The sequence below is a fragment of the Nannobrachium achirus genome (assembly GCF_963921795.1).
Source record: "Nannobrachium achirus genome assembly, chromosome: 3".
NCBI classification, from domain to species: domain Eukaryota; kingdom Metazoa; phylum Chordata; class Actinopteri; order Myctophiformes; family Myctophidae; genus Nannobrachium; species Nannobrachium achirus.
The window spans coordinates 65595684-65620028 of NC_137812.1; the positions used below are offsets into that span (position 1 = coordinate 65595684).

The window sequence follows — 24345 nt, forward strand, 5'->3', positions numbered from 1 at the left end:
AACAGGCACGATTACAGTACATTTTATTATTTCCCCCTGTAGCCAAGGTATGGCAGCTGCCATAGCTTGCCATACCCAATTGACGCCTCTGACCTTGTTCCTCCGCACTCCTTAACCACTGGCAGTGGTGTAAAGTAACTAAGTACATTTACTTAAGTACTGTACTTAAGTACCATTTTGAGGTATTTGTACTTTACTTGAGTATTTCCTATTTCCAATACTTTTACTTCTACTCCACTACATCTCGGATCCAATTATTGTACTTTTACTCCACTACATTTATTTGAAAACTTTAGTTACTAGTTACTTTGCAGATATAAATTATAACATTATAAAACATACATAAACCACTTAAGCCCTATTTTATACCTTGGCTGTTTGAAAATAGCCGATCTACAAGCTGCGACACGTTGTGAGCTTGTAGATCTGCTATTTTCAAACATTTTGTACTTTTACTTTTGGTACAGTACACTATACTACTTTTACTGAAGTACATTTTGAATTCTGGACTTTTACTTGTTAGGGTGCACCCACACCAAAGTACCTATGAGAGTGGATTCCCCATTTCGCCAATGCATTTCAATTTAATTTCAAACGCTCCACGTAGGGCTAGCTTTGTAATTGTATGCTACTCGGCTTTCCATTTTGCAAAAATGCCTAGATGAGTAACCCGCCCATGATAAAATGATGAGAGGCACTCTTGCCGATTTCGTAAGAGACTCGTCGCCAATTGCAAGATATTTAAAAGTTTATTTGGGGCCATGATGATAAGTAGGGATGCGGTATCGGTACTCGTGGTATCGGTACTCGCCCCGATACCGGCCTATTTTGCGGTATCGGTACTCGTCAGATACTGCTCACAAAGCGCCCGAGTACCCTGTGTGTTCCGCCACTTCGCCTTTCTCTCTCTCTCTTAAAGTATCAAAAGTAAAAATACAAAATGTTTGAGCATAGCAGATCTAGAAGATCATGCACAGTACAGGAATTTCCATGGGCTAAACCTGAAAAAAAAGTGAAATGTGCGGCAGTTGTGCCATGTTCTGGGAAAGAAATGCAATTTAATGTGTTATATACAGCCAGAAAGTGAGGAACATCTGATAAATAAATAAATAAATAAAAAAACGTAATTTAAATACATTTTGTATTATTAATTGTACTCGTATCGGTACTCGGTATCGGCGAGTACTCAAAATGAAGTACTCGTACTTGTACTCGGTCAGCAAAAAAGTGGTATCGGGACATCCCTAATGATAAGCTCTTCTTCCCACTACTAGACTAAAGGATTTATATTGTCTGTTATTGTTCTGTTACGGTTACACTAGTTTTACTAGTGGGCTAGTGTAGGCCTAGAAGCCTTTTCTGAAGTTAATTTAATGTTTTCCATTTAATGATTTCCTTTATCGGATGTGATGCAGGGAGCTCGCGACCCTCCTTGCTCATCAGCCCCACGGTTGCGCTCAGGTCCACCGGGAAAACCGCGGTCGCAGCAGTGACAGAGACTGTGCACGTGGGGAAAAGTATAGATACCGTATTTGCTTTGAAATGTATTGAAGTATTCTGTCAGATGTCTGAAATTAGATAGACTAACGTACAAGCATTAGAAAAATTTACTGAAGCACAGTAACTCTTTAGTAAGTACTTTCCATCCCCTGCAAGCACATCAGCCTATATTTTGAAGCTTCTTATTCTTATTGTATTGATGTATTACCTTGCTTATTGTAAGTTGCTCTGGATCAAGAGCATCTGCTAAATGCCTAAACTGTAAGCTTCAAAACAGATGATTTGGTGATTTGTGCAGAATGATTACACACCTCCGCACTGCCATGCCGCCACTGGACAAGAACATAACGTTTCAGAATAATTCCTCCGAATGTTTCACATGAGTTATACTTAGTCTTGTCACACACCGAATAATAGACGATCTACAAGCTCACAAAGCATCGCAACAAAACACATTGTGAGCTTGTCGACTGGCTAATTGTGATATGCAACACTGGTGCGCCACTATGAATCACTCCTTGCTATGTGGCCAGTATTATGTTTGAATTCCTGATCTTTAATCCCCACTCCTTAATTTCTCAGATGCGTCCTCAGCAGCCAGTGCATCATACTTGCCAGCTGCAGCCATGAACACTTTTCCCATGTCCGGCGCGGGATTTACCTCTCACCAACCAGGGTCAAAGGTGAGAAACATGCTTCGCTTTTCACTCACGATTACTTCAGTCTGCACTATGACATAAATGTGTGTCTGTGATGGGTGTCATTTTTTTTTTTTTTTTTTTTAGTCTGATTGGAATTTAATTCACATGCCCCGGTTCTGCCTTTCTGCCATGACTACTTATTGGCTATTAGTCACACGTTGAATAGGAGTGGGCAAACAAGATCAGATGTAAAGACAGTGGATTGTACTGTGGTGATTCTTTATTCAACACTAGTCCTTGTGCCCAGGGCACAGTATATGAGGGATTGAATGTAGGAGTCTTCAGAAGTAATGAATCTTTATGCCCATATATGGTGTTCCATGCTGGAGTGCCCGTGGGGCACCTTTATGCCCATATATGGTGTTCCATGTTGGAGTGCCCGTTGAGCAGATCTTTATGCCCATATATGGTGTTCCATGTCCAGGCCAGTCTGTGATGTCAGTACTTTGACGTCAGAGTATGACGTCGAGGATCTCCAAATTTGGGCACTGTTTAGTATCAGTGATGTCAGCATGCAGCTGTTACCGTGGTGGCGACACTGTTTAGTATCAGTGATGCAGACAACAGTATCAACGGACAGACATTTGGTAAATTAATAGTTAGATGGTCGCCTCGGAAAACAAGGAAGTGTTGATCAAATAGAATACATTTGTGGTTACTGCATCGTCTATTTTGTGCCTCAAATGTTTTCGAAAACATTCTTAGGAACGATGTTTAGTTGTAAATAACATTGTGTGTTTGTTTGCATGGCTGTCATGTTGGATACAGCATAAAAATCAAGCAGCGCAGCCAGGTGCTCTGAGTCTCTGATTAGAGCCAGGCGGTCATTATCCAGAAATAACACACTGCTGAATTCAGCGATTGACCAATCACAATCAAGCATTCAACCAAGCCGTGTAATAACCTACAATAAAACAGTGATGGAAATGTCCTTCAGGCACTTTTATTAAGTTGGCACAGACAGCATACAGAGCAATGTACGCGATTCAGCTATAAGCATTTTAACACTGATGGAGGCCTAGTGCCAAAGCGTGTATGTTGCACTGTATGTTGCCTGTGCCAACTTCATAAAAGTGCCTGGACGTCCTTTCCATGAGTGCTGGTATTCTCTATAAATGTGAAATAACCCACCAGGGTAGTCTAAGTATGCCATAAAATGCTGGCTTAAAGGATGTGTGGTGAATACGTTTAGTGTTACAACTTTATGTATAATGAAGGGTCCATTTGTTTCCATTTGTACACTCTCGAACAAGTGGATAAATTGATGAAGAGGCTTTTGCTGTGTATGTTTGTTTGAATTATAGGACGTTCGAGGCGTTTCACACTCCTCTGTCTTATTATACTCAATTATGAGTTACTGTATACCAAAGTTAGAATATTATAATTGCAGTGTTTCAGAGTCGGATCAAAAGATTCCATTCTGTTTTATTTAATTTATTATTTAAATCCATGAATAATTACATTTTTGTCTTTTGAAAAATAGATATTTGATCATGGTCTCGATTAGGATAAATAATTCTTCTGATTTTGGTCTTGGGTTGGTCTTGACTCTCCTTTGGTCTTGGTCTTGACGTCAGGGCCAGTTCTTGGCATAAGCAATATAAGCGGTCGCTTAGGGCCACAACCACTATTTTTTATTTATTTTTTACATATAGAGGGTATGCACGTCCACTGGGACCCACACCCCTAATCTAGACTGAGTGGCAAAACATTGAGCAGCATGGAGCATTGGAGTTTGGAAGTGCTAGTTGCAAATCACTCAACGGTCCTGCATACCAGCTGTTTCTAAATTGCACATAATGCAGGAGGCAGCAGGATGTTGTGTTGTTGAAAACGAGCGCTTCCAAACTCTGACACTTGGAAAAATAATCCCCTGCACAGAATGTCTTGACAGAAAGAAGCTGATAACATGCCTATGGTGGATTTTTATGAAACAAAAACTTTGCTGATAGAAAGAGGATAATTCAAGCTTTTAGTACAGCCGCAATGTTGGTAAGTTTAACTTTGTTTAATACAATGAGAAAGGACTTTTCTGTTTGGATGTATGGGCTGTCAATGGCAGGAATTAGCTTTTTGCCACTCAGTAGGCATTCCCACATAACTTCCAGCAACAGTGATGTCATGCGCATACCCTCTATTGCTACATTAAAGTTATACCATGTAACTTTTTTTATAAAACAAATCTTAAAATGGTCCTAACTGTTAAATCGCTAAAGTTTTAGAACCCCCACTCCGTTATTTTCAGCTTCAAAAGCCTTCTCTTTATATGTTTTCTATGAGCCTTGAGGGGGGGAGAATTTCGCGGCAAAATGACGACATCATACTACCGGCCAATCACAGCGAGGGTTATACACTGCCGGCCAATCACAGCGCATCTTGGAGTGGGGTCGCTAGGGCAGCCATATTTGTAGTCTCCCGTGTCTCGGGTGCACGGTGAAGCATGAAGGAGTGTATCTCTGGAATGGCTGAACGCACAGGAACCAGGGAGCCCTCAAAAGATAGATCTCGGCGAGGTGGGGGCAGACCCAGGGGTGTGAGAACCGAAAAACGGCCGAAAGACGCGGACGCGACCGAGGTTTGCTATAGAGCTACTGACCACAAGTTGAGCAACTTACACAGTATAGATTTAAGTCATGCATCCCCTATCCTAAAGGATCTCACAAAAAACACAACAGAATCATTTTATAATATGCCTCTGCTGTTGTGGCCCCCCTTCCCAATAATCCCCAACTTCACTCTAGGCCAGGCTGCCTGTAATTGATTCATGAGCAAGTCAATATGCCACCATTTCGCTCTGGTGCTACAGTGGTTATGACTGTGTGTGTGTTGTGACCTACCAGTCATACGGCTGCTCCAGTCACTGTCAGTAATAAATCAATGTGCTGAGGTGATCAGGGCTACCATAACATTGCAACACCTGTTTCAGTATCCGGCACTTTTCTCTTGCATAGAGTCCTAGAACCGGCACTGCTTGACCTGACCTTGCCTGCCTCAGTCTCGGTCATTCAGGTAGAGTGTGTGCGCGCGCGCGTGTGCGTGCATTTGTTGTGATGAATGCATTGTGGCGTCCAGTTCATTCATTGAGCCAGTCAACCAGGGATCACATTGAGAGAAAACTAATTTCCAAGGGTGCCTTATATATGGAGATACCAGAAAAAAATTAATAAGTTAAAGTTCAAATTAAAAGTTAAAATATAAAATACAGAATCATGACAGTGATGGGACCATTACAGTGCTGTCTAGGACAACGTGATATGCAGCAATTCACATCGTTTTTGTTATGTCTCAATATCTCCGGTACACCATTATGTGACAGGGGACTTTGGGCAGATGTGATGTATCTAAACACTATACAGCAAGGTATAGAGATGGATTTAATGCTATTCGTTACACAATGAAGTATATAGAGCTCAAGTGGTTAACCATAAAGTCCTAGCTATAATTGAATTAAACGATTCCTTTATATAGGGCATACGGTATTTTGCTACGTCGCTCTCTTTTCCTCGTCCAAAAGTACTTCATACTCAGCAGCAGTCTTGGTCCCTGGACATGGGTTAAGAGTAGCCATAAATTATAACTTCCAGCAGAGATCGCTAATATTCGGACGTTGTGTCTCTCCTGGAGTTATAAGGCAGAGTCAAATGGCTCTCGCTGGTTGAGCCTCAACGTCCATATTCGCCTCAAAACATGTATAAATCAAGAACTTGCTCACCTCATCGTCGAAACAGCTTTATATCTACCGATGAGCCCACTCGTTGGCATGTGTTAGTCCATATGTTTCTAATAAATTAATGTTTACTCAAACTTCTCAGAGTCTCATCGCTTTCCTTGTTTTTGAACTGCTTGGGTAAAAATGGCCGAACATATCACGTGACGTTGATCGCCGTTGCGATTCGCTCATACTAGGACATGACGTTTTTGTATGCGGAAGTATTCCAACGTTCTGTAGTTCTGAAGCGTTCTGAAGGCGGAAGGATTCCGACGAGGAAACGCGAGTCTCGGAGAAGTTTGAGTAAACATTAATTTATTAGAAACATATGGACTAACACATGCCAACGAGTGGGCTCATCGGTGTTTCGACGATGAGGTGAGCAAGTTCTTGATTTATACATGTTTTGAGGCGAATATGGACGTTGAGGCTCAACCAGCGAGAGCCATTTGACTCTGCCTTATAACTCCAGGAGAGACACAACGTCCGAATATTAGCGATCTCTGCTGGAAGTTATAATTTATGGCTAGGTTAAGAGACAGCAGCTGGTGATGTGTATCCGTAACACGGGCCACTCCCGTGAAGAGCACAGAACAGATGATGAGGTGGGGAAGAGCGAGAGGAATGACAGGAAAGCAAGCGCACACAGCGGCGTGCGGCTATAGGACCTGTCAGCTGCCGGCTAACACAGCAGACATGCACTGTATCGTCATTGTCGGGTGGAAACCTTGTATGTCCAAAACCGTTTGTTTTGTGTTAATCATTTTAAAAATGATTTAAACTAGTGAAAACAGCCGATCTACAAGCACACAACGCCTCGCACCGCGAGTCGTTGTGTCGTTGTAGATCTGCTGTTTTCACTACTTTTGTGCGACGGCCTTGTATGGTGAAGCAGGGCTTTGCTTGGGTATACGAGGTTTCTGCCCGACAGTGACGGTATACTGACAAGAGCTCACTGTATATTGTACTGTACACGCACGCACGCACACACGCACACGCACACGCACACGCGCACACACACACACACACACACACACACACACACACACACACACACACACACACACACACACACACACACACACACACACACACACACACACACACACACACACACGAGAATACATGCATATAAGGGAATAATCTGCAGCAACTGGACCTGTCAGGCCAGATGGCTCTCTCTCACACCATCTCCGACGGATGGTTCACCACATCACCACCCTGCAGGAGGTGATGATGTGGGAAGAGGAGCAGTGGTGGAAAAAAGCGCTCACTTGTTTTCACTTACTGTAGGTGAAAGCATCGATGCTGCCATGTAGAAGTACTCTTTTACACGAGTGAAAGTCTGTCATACAAAATGCTACTTTAGTAGACGTGCTAAGGTATTCATCAAAATATACCTACAGGACCAAAAGTAAAAGTACTCAATATGCAGAAGGTATAGGTTTTCAAATGTATAACATGTATACAAATATTTTTTGAAAATAGCAGATCTACATGCTCTCTGTTGTAAAATATAATTTACATCAGCAATATTGCTCAAAACCTCCTTTCAAAATGTCTGATTGACACACACAACATTGAATGTTGATTTAAAAAATGTTAAACTAGAAAGGCGCACTCTATACTGAGCACAGATTAGAACAAGCTTGTAAATGAACTGAATTTGAACTGAACTTGGACTTGTTGGCTGGAATGGGCAGCATCCATAGCAGGGCATTCTCTTTTAGCAGGTTACTGAAGTGCAGTTCACTCGATCTCGCTCTCTCTCTCTCTCTCTCTCTCTCTCTCTCTCTCTCTCTCTCTCTCTCTCTCTCTCTCTCGGGACATTGTTCTGTGCATGCAGGCACGGGACAAACGTTCCATCTGCGGGACTGTCCTGCAAAACGTGTGACGAGTGGTCACCCTAGCCTTAACCGAAGGCCTGTCTACTCGTGTGCGGTCTATTTGTGTTGCAGGGGGCACGCACATGTGCAGCAGCATGAGTTCTGACGTCTCTGTGTGTGTCTGTGTCGGAGTGTGTGAGCACCTGGGTATGTGCGGCTGTGCGTGCGTGTGCATGTGAGCCTGTAGATCGGCTATTTTCACTATACCATTTAGAACGGGTACACATTATTGTGTATCATTATTTTATGCTTTAACTATATACAAGCTCACAGCGCGCGCTGCGAGCTTGTAGATCTGCTATTTTTGAAAAATCGTGAAAATTTGAATTTTGACCCGATTCTATAAGTGTCTTTTGAATCCTTCTAAGGTTTTTTGAAAAACCTATGTTTCTATGTGAGCAATTTGGCTAGCCATCATCAAAGAAAAGGTCCTTTTCACTTAACTGGAGCTCAGTTAGTCTGTTCTTGAGAGACTACTATGTCAGTGGTTCTAAAAGAAAATCATGTGAAGGACCCCCATCTCAAAATATTTACTTCCCGGGACCCCCCAGAAGTAAAATTTGAGTTACAAAGGTTTGCTTTGAAAATACATACATTCAAAGATTTGCACACATTTTCACGACTTTTTTCAAAAATAGCAGATCTAAAAGCTCGGTGCCACGCTGTGAGCTTATATCTGCTATTTTTCACTAGTTAAAGCATTCAATAATTCTAGGCCCTAAATGGGTTTAAATGATTAAACAAATGCCTAATAGCATAAGACCAGCCTCTGGGTTCTACTCCTGTACGTGCTCCAGATTAGGACTATCCCAATTTGGATCACGTTTATTTTTAAACACTGTTTATAGAGTCTGTCATGCATGGGCAGCATCACAAGTGTGTGCCAGCCAGCCCAGTGCCACAGACCATGACTCACTGTTTGCATGTGGGGTAAAAACACTAGCCTGGCGGGGCCCGACGCTATATCTGTGTTCATTCCTTCCACAGTATAACGTCTGGACTTCCGTTGATTGGCAGCGAGTATACAGATTATTCTGTGATTTGGGCCAATCAGTGACTGCTTCCGCACTATGCTTCCGCACAACAAACGTAGTCTTCCTGACAACAAGTGGAAAGCTTCCCCTGATTGGTCCATGTGTAGACGGTGACGTAGATGCATGCTGCTGCTGCAGCATTTTCAAAACAACAATGGCTGCCCTCGCGATGCAAAAAGTGTAACAGTTAACGCTCTAACCATAAAACAAGCAATAAGTGCAGTTATTTCAGAGTTGGAATCAATTACAACAATTAAAAAGGAACACGGGGGATGCGCTAGTGGAGTTTATCGGCCGAAAAGACGTGTTTGTTTGCCGTTCTTCCGACTGGCTGAGAGATGTTCTGCTACGCTGATTGGTTAGAGGAGTCTGTCTGTCAAGGCAAGTACACCCGCCCACTTTTCAAGCTGCCAATAGGCCAAAAGTCCAGACGTTATACTGTGGAAGGAATGAACACAGATAATAACGTCTGGCTCCGCCAGGCTATAAAAACACTCCCCTGACCTCTGGAACGTCCTGTCTGGAGAGTCTCAATCTTTATTGTTTCATCTTTTGCATTGCACGTTCATTGTTTCTGGCTTCTGCCTGGTGCTTTTGTTGTTCATATCAAGCTGTAACAATGCCGAAATGAGCACAGAGTGTTCCTCCTCTCGTCACCTCTCGTTATATCTTTCATTATGAACATACTCTCACACAGGCACGTGCACACATAGACGTCAAAAGGGGGCTTGATGAGCCCCTGCCCTTTTATCGGTCTGTAGAAAGTGCCCTCTCCAGACCATGCGGTTTTTACTATGGTGAAAGAAATGCAAATGCCCCTTTTCCACGCCATATACCTGAAGGCAGCATTCAAGAGAATTGCCTTGTCAAAACACTCCTGATCTGCTTAGGGGGCACGGTGGCGCAGTGGTTTGCGCTTCGCCTCACAGCTAGAAGGTCCTGGGTTCGATTCCCGCCGGGGGACGCTGTGGGTGCCGGGGCGCCTGATGGAGGGGAAAGGAACTGGTTGAAATAACGTGTTCCTTCCACGTGCTACGTCCATCCCAGAGATATCCCCCCTGTCATGTGAAAAGAAACAACTTGGTCTACCCATGCATTGAATTAAGCATGAGGTTTGTCCGTTGTGTCCCCAGGCGTGGCGGAGGGAGAGCAGAGCCCAGGATTACATAGGCAATTGTCATTGGGTGAAAAAATGGGTTATAAAATTGTGGGATAAAAAAGAAAAAAAAAAAACTGCCCTCTCTGTGTAGAACCATCAAGCATCGAAAATAGCCGACCTCCAAGCTCACAAAGCCTCGCAGAGCGATGCGTTGTGAGCTTAGAGGTCTGCTATTTTCGATAATTTCACCAAAAGGCCCTTTTAAGAATGTCAGCCCCTGCCTCTCTAACATTCTCTGCACGTCCCTGCTCTCCCTTCTTCCCTTGAAGATGACGACCAGCCATCCTCCATCCAACCATTTGTTCCATTCTTCTCTGCCTTTGAATGGAGCAAATGACCGAGGTTGGTTCTGCCATTGGCGTCCATTAGGCGTCCCGAGTCTGTGATTTACGAGCGCTTTCATCATTGCAATGGGAAGCATTTTATAGGCTACAATACACAGGCTAATGTTAGGTACTATAAACGCGCACCTGTCCTAAGCACAGCAGGTGGCACTTTTACAGTTTGAGAGAAAAATGTAAGCCGTCAGTTGTGCAGCGATCATAGACACACACACACACACACACACACACACACACACACACACACACACACACACACACACACACACACACACACACACACACACACACACTCATACAGACACGCACAAGACTTGTGTTGGCTGTCTGATGACTTGAACTTGAACTTCGAGTCAAATGGCTAGATACGGTAGCACAGATTGAGTTAACACACTTGCTTCGGGGCAATAATAAAAGACAAACAGAAATAAACACTGGATTAGGGCAGTAACAGTGGAGAACTGAGGTCCGTGTAAAGAGCCCCAGGTCACCCACGAGAGGGTGTAAGGTTTCAGACTGCGGTGAGGGAATGGAAAGGCGATCTGCGGGACCAGGGCGCATGTCCTCTGTGTCAGGAATGCGTGGAGAAACGGTGACCATCCCTTCATAAACATGGAGCCCAGTTGGAACAAATAAACAGACAAGCAGACATGTCCTTCTGGGAGATTCCACGGCCTGTCAATCAGTAGACCCCCAGATGAACAGGAAGGCATCGGGGGAAACAGGAAATACAATTACATCTAGACAGGAAGTAGTCTCGCATAGCCAGACAACTATTCCACAATCTCTGAATGCTATATAGAGTCTGGAACAGCAGCTCCCGAATGGCGAGTATCGAAAACGGGCATTACCGTTCAAAAAAATATATTTTAAAATGTCATTTCTGCTAAGCAGCAAGCTAAACATGCTTATATGATTTTTATTTATATAATGATAAATATGTGTGATGTGAGACTGAAACGGAAGTGACGTGGGGGCTTCACTTCCGCTTCATCTCACACTCATCGTTTCTATTTCCGTCTGCCAGACTGTATGCTGGGAGCATTTGACCAAATCGCGGAGGCAACAGTCTGGCCACGCGAGACTAGACAGGAAGGCATTGGGAAACAGGAAATACAATAAAGCATCATCCCATATTCCCATCAACTTCCATTATAATAGTTTAACCCCTAGTTCAGTGTTTCTCAACCTTTTTTTGCATGGGCACACTTTTCATGTCCCAAGAATCCATGGGCACACCAACATAATATGGGGGTGTAAATATTGTCACTGTCGGGAAGAAACCTTGTATCTCCAAGTTTCAAATTTGTAGTTTTTTTTGCAAAGCCCAAAGCCCTGCTTCATTATACAAGGCCGTTGCACAAAAGTAGTGAAAACAGCCGATCTACAAGCTTGTAGATCGGCTGTTTTCACTAGTTTAAATCATTTTTAAAATGATAAATACAATACTGTCTTTCAAGCAGTTTCAAGGGGCACACTTGACCCTTCTCAGGGGCACACCAAAGGTCCCCAACACTTGACCCTTCTCAGGGGCACACCAAAGGTCCCCAACACTTGACCCTTCTCAGGGGCACACCAAAGGTCCCCAGGCACAGTGGTTGAGAAACGCTGCCCTAGTTCACCCCCAACCTGAACTTTCTTTTCTATTGATTACTCACCCCATGGAGACTCCAATCCATGGATATTTATTTGTTTTTGTCAATAGTTTGAGGAGACTTGTTGTGTCTCCATAGGGAACAAAGCAGGCTCTTTGTGTCTCCATATAGGCATAGGGAACCACTGCTGGTCATCCAATTATTGGCTTAGGAATACGACAAAAACAATAAAATATCCATGGATTCGAGTCTCCATGGGGTGAGTAATCGATCAAAGAAAAGTCATTTTGAGGGTGAACTATGCCTTTAAGCCCTATATAATATGACGAATAGCGAACATAGAAGATCTACAAGCTCACAATGCATCATGATGTGACATGATGTGAGCTTATAGATCTGCTGTTTCCACAGTTTTTGGGACGCCGGGTTGAAAGTTGTTAAAGGGACTAGAATATTTATTTGAACCAGATCAGATGGTACTGTAATGAATTTTCCAAATGATAAACGATACACTTAATGTTTTAACTAAGTGAATAAAATTCTGATGCCATGTTTCTTAAATTAGTTGTTGAAAACCATCACTCAGACATCACCATGACAAAGAGTACAGATGTCTGAGTCATGTCATGCCTCCATATCAAATGTAACGGGGCTCCAGTGTCATTCGCTGTGCATCTCAAGGCTGTCTGCCTCGAGTCTAATTTATACTCAGTAGCGCGATGCGTCATTAGCATGAAGATCAATTATTTTTGGCTGTGATGCCGTATGAATTAAGCTTTGTGCAACAGGCTTCGGTGTAACCGTGCTACACTGTTTCCATCTTTTGTAGAACTAAAACTACCAATGAAGCAGCCACAAATACAGTGTACGACGTGCCTTGCGTTTACAATTATTGACACAAGATGACTTTGATAAATTCAATTTAAAAAGTGGACTTTAGTAGGAAATTTACATTAAAAGGAGCATACGGTATACCAGTCTAATTGAGCTATTAGCAAAGATTGTTGTATTATACGATTAAATTACTGCAAGCCATTAACATTAACAACATTAGCATCGATATCAATACCCCTGGAAGAAATATTCTGCAAGTGCTGGATTTTTAACATGACTTTTAACTTGAAGTGAGAGTGAAATGAACAATACAGTGAGTTACAGCTAACAACAAAAATGTTCAGCTATATGACAAAACGCAAACATGACATCTAAAAAACATATCTATTTTGGGGGAAATTTGGGGGGAAATGGTTGAGGTTTACAATATGTAAACTTAGTGGCCTATGCTGACCGTGGAGTAACGCTGATTTGGTCCCTTAAAATGATTCTTCATTAATTTACATAGATACAAAAAAAGAATCAGCTGACAGAGTATGAAAAAAATGAAAAATGACTCCAATGCACAGTAGTTGTGTTATCAGAGCCCTAGACAGCGGTCACTGTCAATGTCTGTAAATGCGTGAGCCAAAGTTAACCTCAGGTTTGTGGTCAGCCGATGCAGCTACTGTTCATAACTCCAGCCAATCTACACACGTGATATTGACGCGCTGTCAGGTTGTAAAGCCAAGTGATCCGTCGCTGCCGACATTTTACAAGCCAAACAGCGGGCAAGTGGAGCTACCGATGAGGGGGATAGATCCTGGTTCTCTCCGATATTCCAAGGACATAAACAGCCATCTATTCCTGGATTTGTTTATTGAGCATAACCTTTCGTGTACCGGTGGTAGGGAAACACTCTGACATGGAGCTCTTAATAGAATTATCACAACTGTTATCATGTGGTGGGCTGTAAGCCCGTTAAATTGTGACATACACCACGCCAGCAACCACGCTAGTAGTGTAGGTCGAGTGGTTCTCCACCTTTTCAGGCAGCGACCCCCAAAATAATCCTATTTTAACTGGGGATCCCCCCACCCTGACGAGCACTAAGAGTTGAGGCATTACATTTTGTATAACACGGTTCTATTGTGAAAATGGCAGAGCTACATGCTCACAACGCCTCGCGTTGCGAGGCGTTGTGAGCAATGTAGATCTGCTATTTTCACAATTTCTACTTCTAATATTTGACAATTTGGCCAATGTTTAATTTGTCATTTTAGAGGTATTAAAAAGTCCTTAAATCGTCACTTTAGAAATGTGCAGATACCCTCTATTTACTTAAACCTTATGTTGGTTCGTTTACTGTTGAGTGAGAAAACAGTGTTCCGCATTAAGTTGATCATCTGGGGACCCCCCAAAATAATTTGGGGGGTCACCGACCCACAGGTTGAGAACGGTGTAGGTGATTAGCTTTGGTCTAGTAGCACAGTAGCTCATTCTACACATACATCTGCCACTGCACTCATGCTCCTGTGAGATGAGAAAGCAACACAAAGTACTACAGGCAAGAAGTCACGTTAGTAACATGCGTTGATGTGTACTGATGGAGAGAGAAAGAAGGAGCTCAGTGAGCCATGGGAGGTCATCCATTATTGTAGATGTTTAGCAGCATAAGGACTAGTCCCAGCAAAGTCTGTGCCGTCTTATAGTTATAGTTAGATGAGCTTTATAAAAAGGGCAAGTCTTGAGCCTACTGTTGAACATAGATAGGTTGTGGGCATGCCTTCTGGAATAGGCCAGTCAATCTAAGCTAAAAAGGGGCATGACCCAAAATAAATTGCAATAGTAATCATTCAGGGTTTTTTATGATGGTCATCCAAAACACATATTAAAGATCTTCCAAAATATTCTTAGTGGATCAAGGTAAATTCAGGGGGTTCAAGTTTGGGTCCATTCATTTACTATACAGGAAAAAAGACTCCCCCAAAAAATCTTCTTTAAGTAGCATGTGAGGGGTATAACTAGGGTTTTTTTGTGATTCTGAATCCATTGCAAGCATTTGTTTTGCACGAAAAACATTCCTCTGCCCAAAAACGGACCACAACACTAGGGTATAGTGATGGTTTAGTGATGAGTCACCACTTTTCACACTTTTGTGGGGTTCATTTTTAGCCAGAGGAATGTTTTTCGTGCAAAACAAATGCTTGCAATGGTTTCAGAATCATGAAAAAAACCCTAGTTAGACCCCTCACATGCTACTTAAAGAAGATTTTTTTAGGTATCTTTTTCCTGTATAGTAAGTGAAGGGACCCAAACTTGAACCCCCTGAATTTACCTTGATCCACTAAGAATATTTTGGAAGATTTTTAACATGTGTTTTGGATGACCCTAAGGATCATAAAAAACCTTGAACCATTACTATTGCAATTTCTTTTGGGTCAAACCTCAGATTGATTGGACTTAGAAGTGCAGTGTTCTAGCAGGGTTATAAGGAAGCTACTAAAAAGTCATTAAGATACTGTATGATGACGCCTGACCATTAAGGGCTTTGCAGGTGAGGAGGACGATTTTAAATTCTATTCTGGATTTTACTGTCAGCCAGCACAGAGAAGCCAATGTGGGAGAAATGTGATCTCCTAGTTCCGGTCGGTCAGCAGACGGACAGCAGCATTCTGGATCAGCTGTAGAGTCTTTGCTGGGTGGGGCAGCATGATAAAAACACATCGCAATAATCTAGCCTGGAGGTAATAAAAAACATGCATTTTTCTGCATGTTTTTTGAGACAAGATGTGCCTGATTTCTGCAATGTTAACATACGTGAAAGACGTAGGCTTTTTGTTTTATGTGGGATTTAACGGACATATCCAGATCAAATAGGCTATAATAACCGGGTTTCTTACGGTAGTGCTGGAGGTAGGGTGACCATATTTTCAGCCGATCAAACCGGGACGCGAACCACTGTTGCCTAAAACCGGGACCCTCAAAGCAATGCGCACGTTACCACGCACACGCGTGCCCATTCTCTAACGTTCGTGCACGCGCACATGCGCACCGCAGGGTTGCATACAGGCAGTGAGTGATTGACAAACAGCCTCAGCGTTGAATTCAGACACGCAATGTATTTGTTCATGTTTTCGGATTGGTTAGGTGAACATGTTAAATGTCTATGCAACCACTGAAAACAGCTACTATTATTTTAATTCTGCCGAAAACCGGGATAATTTTGTAGTGAATGTTGAAAACCGGGACATATTAATGTTTTGGAGATATTTGCCGGGACACCGGGACACGCAGCTTGAAAACGGGACAGTGCCAGCCAAATCGGGACGTCTGGTCACCCTAGCTGGAGGGCCTGTAGTATATATATTAAAATCAGATTTATAGTCTGGAACCTAATGGGCCCTTACAGTTCTGTAACTCGGATCCATTTGGTTTCATTTGTACACCCTCAGAATTATGGGGGTCCGTGACCTACTGCATACTAAACTGGGGGCCCTTGAAGTTATAAAGATCGAGAACCACTGACCTAAAGGAAGCATATAAGGTGAACGGTGTTGTTCCAAGCACAGAACCTAATATTAATGATTATGTTTCAGTCAAACTCAGCAGGCATATCCATGTCAACGTGTGCTTACTGCTTAACCAGTGTTGAGACCCCAGCGGTCTCAAGTTCCTCACTCCTTTGTTCCCCTGGCTTTGCCGTTCTAGGCTTCCTTCTGTTTACTCTACGCTACCATACCTGCTGTGAAGTATCTGGTACAGCTGGGTTTTCTTCTCTGAACAAATCCTCTATAATACTGGTCCAGTCAGGACTTAGGGCCCCAGCACGACCCACACATGGAGCTGTCTGTCATGTAGAGGTGGGTTGGGGTGGGGGGTGATATGCCCTGGAGTAGCCGCATACAGATGCAAGAGATATAAACCAGGGGTCTTCAACCCCCACTACATATTGCATAAAATTGTGCATTCTGTATCTCTCTCTCAGCTAAGGGGTCCTTGGCCTGAAAACGTTGAAGACCCCTGGTTTACACCATCCGGTGCAGCCCAATGTTATATTATATAACTTTCCTCGACATTTCTTAAAGTTATTGATGTAGAGTTGAATAACACTACATTTTAAGAACAGGCCCTTGTTTAGATGTTTTCTGAAGGTGATAACCATGCCAAGTTAATTGACCCTTTGTCAGCCTTCTGATTGGTCCCTGACTGGCCAACACGAAAAATCTTTCTCTTTTTGCTACCGGGGGCGGAGTTATGCAGTGGGACAAAGTCCACATTCTACCATTAATATTAATGGCGATAGTGTAGTTTTAAATTGATATTTATTCATTTTTTGCTTTGTCATGATAAATAGGAACATTTTGGAACAAAATGGAGTGAATACATAGTGAATATTTGTTGAAATGATAAATAAAATCGCTATGTGGATTACTAGTCTTGCATAGACATCTCCTGCTAGACACTGCATTGTGCGGTGATGCGTGGTACAGCCACGATGCGGTACGGCGCGGTCATAGCGATTTCGATAAGTATAATGAATACGCTTCAACAAACTAGTTAACATGAACGATATCGATGTAACTAAGATATTCGATTGGGTACATATATTTTAAATGGGCAGAATTACAATTAAAATACATTTTATGTTGAGATCGAGCCTATAGTTCCACAACTTCCTGGTCAGTGCGAGGAACCCAAGATGCACTGCTCTCTCTCTCTCTATGCCCTCTGCCTGTTTCAGAGGATTAAAATAATTAAAACATGTATTTTCGGGGGAAAGCCCCTGTTTTGCAATGTAACTACTGTACTTTTTTGTTCCTTTTATATTAATATCAGGTAGATGTTTTTCTTTTGGTACTTTAAATAGCAATATTAATGAGGCTATTTTCCCCATTCACTTCCATTATAAAAATCGCACCAGTGCGAAGTGAGCGGTGCAAACTAATTCCTGCGCGAATCAGTGTTGATAGGCATGCATGGCAATATTGTTTTTGTTGTGTATGATGTCAGTCTAGAGGTCTGCTCAGACTATATAAGTCTTTATCGTCATTTCTCATCAGTTAGTTGACCAAGCTACGGATTGTAACTTGTAAGAGTGTCGTAGTGTAATGATAAGTAACCTTATTTACCTCCAGAGAGGCCTCCAGAGAGGCCTCCAGAGAGGCGAGAAGAGGCCAGAAGATGAATATTTTAGTTTTTCAAAGTCTGTTCATTTGTATTTTAAACTTGTATTAGCTGCCTATCATTTATAACCTGTAAGATTTTCCACAGTCTGTCTAAAAGTGTGGTTATTTTATCGCTTATAAGTGATATTCATCTAATACAATTTTGAAATTCAAGGTTAGCACCGCTCAATAATTTTTTATGACGTATTTTACGCGGCCTAAACGCGTTATGACGTATTTTACGCGGCCTAAACGCGTTATGACGTATTTTACGCGGCCTAAACGCGTTCTAAATCAGGGTTAACCAATCGGGTGCCTCTGTGACTATAACATCATGGACAGATCAACAGAATCGAAGTGTTTCATTGGTCTAGCGAACTCATGTCATCATCATTTGTGACATCATAGTTTTGGTAAAAAAGCCGTCTATAGGAGCGGTTAGCACCGCTCAAAAATAGTCTTCCCTGGCTTGTCCCACCTAGTAACAGAGCGACATGGGGTGGGACTTGACAAAGAGTGAATTCCTTCACCCCTTATGTCAAGTCGGGCCACATTGAGAGGTCAAGTCAGTTTGAATAAAATGTAGAATTGTGTTTGCAATAAACGCTTCACTGTGCTTGGAGGGATATAAATACATACTAAAGCAATCAGGAACACGCACGCACGCACGCACGCACACACACACACACACACACACACACACACACACGGGTCACATTCCTAAGAAAGCATTTTAAGATGCTTCATCTAAACTAGGAACATGAAACCCTGTCACCTCCTATTTTTGATAGGTTACACACATAGTGGATATGCCATGGATCAAGTATACCCTGGTCAGGAATACCTAGATGATATACTGTATTCAGTCATGTTACAGCCTGTGCTTAAGAGTCAGGATTTTGTATCGGTCCTGTAAAGCTCCATCATATGAGCTGTGAAATCTTAATTTTGTATCGCTATGAGTGCTAGGATGAGTTGTGTCTTTATTTGTATTTTATAGCGTTGTGTAAAGGGCTTTGCACACAGGGAAATCTCACTTTTGCGAACGCCCATCATTTCGACCGAAGGGCTAGCGACTCACTCCACGGAGGTTAAGGTTAGGGTGAGGGTTAGAGTCGGGTGTCGAAAAGATGACATGTAGTAACAGCGACACGCTCCCTTGCACACAGACGCGATTTTCAACCATTGCATTTTTTCCTTTTGCTGCATGATTAAAACGCATTGGATTTGGTGTGCAATGCTGTGCTGAATCCACGCTGCGGATCTGAAAAGGAGTCTTAAAAGGAAGGAGTGATAAGTTTATACCGCATGTGAAAAAGACGCACAAATCCAACTGGGTTCGATTGGGAAAAGAACGCACTGCCGAGCCACTTGCCGCACGGCAAATTCGGAGCAGGTGTGCGTGAGGTCATAGAGAATCATTGTTTTCTGTTGTTGTCTGTTTTTTCCGTGCGGAAAATCACGCCGGTCTGCAAAGCCCTTAATTAAGGGATTTGTTTTGGTGAATGTATGCGGTCTTTGTGCGTGACCTTGACATTTCATAGCCATGCGTCGTGTTTACAGAGATTAGCGTTCCCAGTTCCACTGCAGGCTTTAACCCACCAGCACCCTTTTTTGCCCGGCTAACAGATGACTTGGCTCTGCCACCCTGACGAGGGAAGAGTGTTGATGTCTGCCTCATCTAATCACTTTGCATTCGCCAAGGCTGGATGTTATGGATGTTATGTCAGCAGGGGCGTCAATTGGGTATGGCAGGGGTATGCAGCTGCCATACCCTGGGTCCAGGGGGGAAAATAAAAGTTACTTTTAAATAGGGGTGGGCGATAAGGAAAAATCCATTATCACGATCTTTTCCCAAGTTGTATCACGATAAACGATTTTATCACAATTCTTTTTCACGTTGGTTTTTATGGTTATTTTTCAAGTTACTTGACAAAAACTTGAGTCTTTGGATTCATTTTTGGGAGGTCTAAATTGAACTTTACAAGTCTGACAGTATACAAATTAAACCAAATGGACCCGTAAGGGTACATTTGGTTCATTTGGGTTAATTTGTATACTGTCACAGTAAGTGGAGACCTTGACATTTTAAAGTCTGAGAACTACTGATTTAGACCAAAATGCAGGTTTAAATTCAATTCTGCTATGAATCGTTGTATTAATAAACAGGATTCAGTCTCTCTCAATTGTATCACGATATATAGGATACCTCTGAAAAGGCATATCGTGGAGACATTGTATCGTCTCAACGATAATTATCACCATATCACCCACCCCTACTTTTAAATATAAATTCATGAATTTCTCTTTGTCTATCTGTGCTGGTTATTATGTTGTTAAATTACAGTAAAATAAATACAAATGCAAAATGTAACAACATGGTCACTTTAACAAGGTATTATAATTATATTCTCCACAATTTTATTCTCCCCATCTTGACAAAATGGTATATTCACAGGTTCCGCAGGTCAGCTGCACAGGTGCAAAGCATTATTGTTAATTGTGGCACGTTTACTAACATGCCAAGTTTAGCTGCACTTGAACAAACGTTCCAGGCTGCCATATCCAGCCCAAGAAACTGTAGAAACCGGGGAAAAAAATAAATTGTACTTCTTAAAATAAATGTATCATGCCTGTTGCTATAAGGTATGGCAACATGTCTGGTGTCTTGCATGCGCGTGAAGGCGTGCGCGTGCAAGACACCAGTCATGTTGCCATACCTTAGCTTTTTCTGAACTGACGCCACTGTATGTCAGACCTCAGTGCTGCCTCACTGTGGACAGAGAAAGGTGTGTGTGTGTGTGTGTGTGTGTGTGTGTGTGTGTGTGTGTGTGTGTGTGTGTGTGTGTGTGTGTGTGTGTGTGTGTGTGTGTGTGTGTGTGTGTGTGTGTGTGTGTGTGTGTGTGTGTGTGTGTGTGTGTGTGTGTGTGTGTGTGTGTGTGTGTGTGTGTGCGCGCGCGCTTGAAGAACAGGTGTCTTTTGCACATGTCGAAGGGCAAACAACAGTTGTGTTCTTGTGGAGTCCAATAGAAATGGGAGTGAATGAAAGATACATTAGAATGATATATTGGGTGAAGTAAAGAACATGTAATGGGAGAGATTAGGAGGTATAAATGGAGATCTGGGAGAGATAAAAACTGCGAACTCATTAGAAATAAATTAGCTACTATACTGTTGTGGAATTCTCCTGCGTTTACAAGTGTATGCGACTATGCGTCCATTTTACTGTGAGTTACAATAATGAGTTCCTGAGATGAAAAACAGTCTCAAGTCCATATTTAAACATTTTGAATATAGATATCTTTTTGATTTACCAGACTGTAAACCACAAACTAGAAGTTTTTAATCTGATAATTATTAATGCACCCCGCCCCCACCCCCCTCATTTTGTTGAATTAGATTGTTTTACTTAACTCATATATATTAGGAATTCACCCTTTGTCAAGTCCTGCCCGTTGTCCCACCCCTCTTAACACCCATTGGTTGCTGTGTCTTGGTGGGACAGTCGGTGGGACACTCCATCCACTACCATTTTAATTCAGTTGCTTTATATTGTTGTTCTGTGTGTTCAATTCTAATTTCAAACTTGGTTTCAGTAAAATGGAGCTGCTCAGTGGCAGTATAGCGACTCAGCATGTTTTTAAATGTTTTTATTTCTCCAAAGATTATGTTTTAGCAAATTCAACATAAAAAAGGCGGAACCAGGGCGGGACAAGGCAGGTTGGTTGGTCAGTCAGGGACCAACCAGATGGCTAACAAAGGGTGAATTATAAGACATAATACTTATGGATAGTGGAAAAACAGTATATATCCAACAGTCTGTGGGACAACAGTATAAGTCTTTACGAGCAATAAGGTAGCAGATAACATTAAAACAGACAATTGAACAAAATGAGGGGGGAGTGCATTCAAAATTTAACAGATTAAAAATTACTAGTTTGTGGTTTACAGTCTGGTAAATCAAAAAATATATATCTATATTAAAAAATAAATAAATATGGACTTAGACTGTTATTCGTTTCAGGTACTCATTATAACATCAGTCCTAAGTAATTCTACCCTAACATTAGAATCATTAGTATGAAATTCTCAAAAGGGGGAGGATTTGTCTATTTTGAGGTGTGCAAATGTATACATAGGCCTACTACAAAAGTAACTCCGTTCTCCTCTCTAGGGGAGATACAGTACTACTACTCCCAAAACCCAAACAACATGACGCTCATGCTCCCACCACAATAAACATAGAAGCAGAGAGGCAGGCGTTCTGAAGGGGAGGAAAATGTTATTTCACGCTGGACTGGTAGTGTCACACTATTTAAACAGCCTGGTTTTCATGGTAATGAAGATTGCCATTAAATCAGGGGTCTTCAGCGTTTTCCGGCCAAGGACCCCTTAGTTGAGAGAGAGATGAAGCCTGTTCATAGATTCCATATAGTTTCATCATTTGATCATCAGTGTATTTTGGATTCATGTCAATTTGTGTTACCAGATATTTAACCACTTGAACCGTCAATACCTAATAAACTTGACCTCTCACTCTGTATTTAGTCTGCTCTTTTTCCCCTCTACACCAAAGCTCTTTGCCGTAAATAGCCGATCTACAAGCTCACTGCGAGGCGTTGTGAGCTTGTAGATCTGCTATTTTTTTCAAGTGGTTAATAGTTAAAGTTAAAAACTTTACTACAGGGAGGACCCCCTGTAGTAACCCCTAGGAGTCCCGGACCACCTGTTGAAGACACCTGCATTAAATGCAACGTTTATATGAATTCTCGTCGGAAATGTCAAGGGTATGACATTTAAAATGTGTTTTCCTTTTTCCTTTCCAGCCATTTCCACCCAGGAAGTCCATCCCGGGGCGTGTCGTCCACATCTGCAACCTCCCAGAAGGCAGTTGCACTGAGAACGACGTCATCAACCTGGGACTGCCCTTTGGCAAAGTCACCAATTACATCCTCATGCGCTCTACCCATCAGGTACAATGACGTTTCTTTATATACAGTACTGTACAGTAAAACCTTGAATCGGAACCATCCACTATATATACATACATGTAGCTTGGAACTGTCCGAGAGGCTTATGGGTCATTCATCACACAGCGAGACGCTTACATATCTGACTGGAAGGGACAATTACCTCTGACATATGATGTAATAACATGCGTTCGGCCATAGCAAATAGATCACTTTACTACAGTCTGTGATGTCTGACTCATGCTCGGACGCACCATTCATCAGACCTACGAATGGCACTTCTACCCCTATCAGATTCACAACCTGGATCGATGTTTTATTAGGCCATGAAATTAGATCTCAAGTGATAATAATTTAAAAGATTTGCATGCATGTAGTTTGACGTGCGGCTATGCAAAATATGCATGTAGCAAGAAAGACCATAAAACTGCGAGGAAAGGAAGGATGTCGTCTGATGTCTAATTTATGTTCCGTCATATGGCGGCGTCGCGAAAAGAGATGTTGTGAGATTGTAGGTCGTCTATTTTCGGTATGTGACACTGTCATACGACAAAGTATAAATCGAGCTTCAATTGGCTGTTTTCCCATCAGGCCTTTCTGGAGATGGCGTATGTGGAAGCAGCTCAGGCCATGGTTCAATACTACCAGTTGACCCCAGCCATGATTAATGATCAGAAACTCCTCATACGGATGTCCAAGAGATACAAGGAGCTACAACTCAAGGTAAGGTTACTTTATCGATTACTGTATGCTACATTCATCTAATAGGACAGGGGTCACAATCATACAGCGCAGGTTTTACATTGTTACATCATTTCAAAATTCACATTTTGGTCCATTTCAAAGTTCGTTTTCCGTGGTGTCATCCTGTTGGGTTTTGTATGCAGTCCACTTTTCCCATTTCTCGAGAAATGTTTCTTCTTGTAACCTGAGTTTATGGGTAAATCTCTCCATCACATATATTTCCTCCACAATGCACAGCCACTGCTCATGAGTCGGAGGGTCACTTTTATACCACAATCTTTGCTTTTTTGCTGGATGCCAGCAGCACCTTGACCAGATACATGTCGTCTCCACGTGTGTTTTCCTGCGTCAAGTTTCCTAGATACAGCACACACTTGTTTTCGGTATTTCCAATTTCAGTATCTCCTTTATTACTGACCATATATCATCCCAATATTTGTCCATTTTTGGGCATTTCCAAAATATGTGTTCATGGTCAGCATCCCTGTATGCACATAACCTCCAGCATATGTTTCTCTGCTGTAAAATGTCCTCTGATCTTTGGAGTTATGAAATATCTGATAACGTTCTTCCAGCAAAATTCCCTCCACAATCTAGAGCTTGTGGGCGTGCACTGTGTCTTACAAATATTTTACCAATCCTCCTCGGCATTTTGCTCCCCAAGTCCTGCTTCCCATTTTTCTTTAACATACAAGGTAGAGGCCTTCTTACTTGTCATCAGCCCC

The 24345-nt window shown here is 42.2% G+C and overlaps 1 protein-coding gene across 2 annotated transcripts in view; it reads left to right on the forward strand.

Moving 5' to 3' along the window:
* Positions 1-24345, forward strand: part of rbm20 (RNA binding motif protein 20) — a 129733-nt gene that overhangs the window by 86423 nt on the left and 18965 nt on the right. For both annotated transcript variants that reach the window (XM_080721001.1, XM_080721002.1), the window contains 3 exons: positions 2083-2183; positions 22733-22879; positions 23468-23599. In XM_080721001.1, the coding sequence (XP_080577127.1) occupies positions 2083-2183; positions 22733-22879; positions 23468-23599 (380 nt within the window). The remainder of the gene's footprint in view (positions 1-2082; positions 2184-22732; positions 22880-23467; positions 23600-24345) is intronic.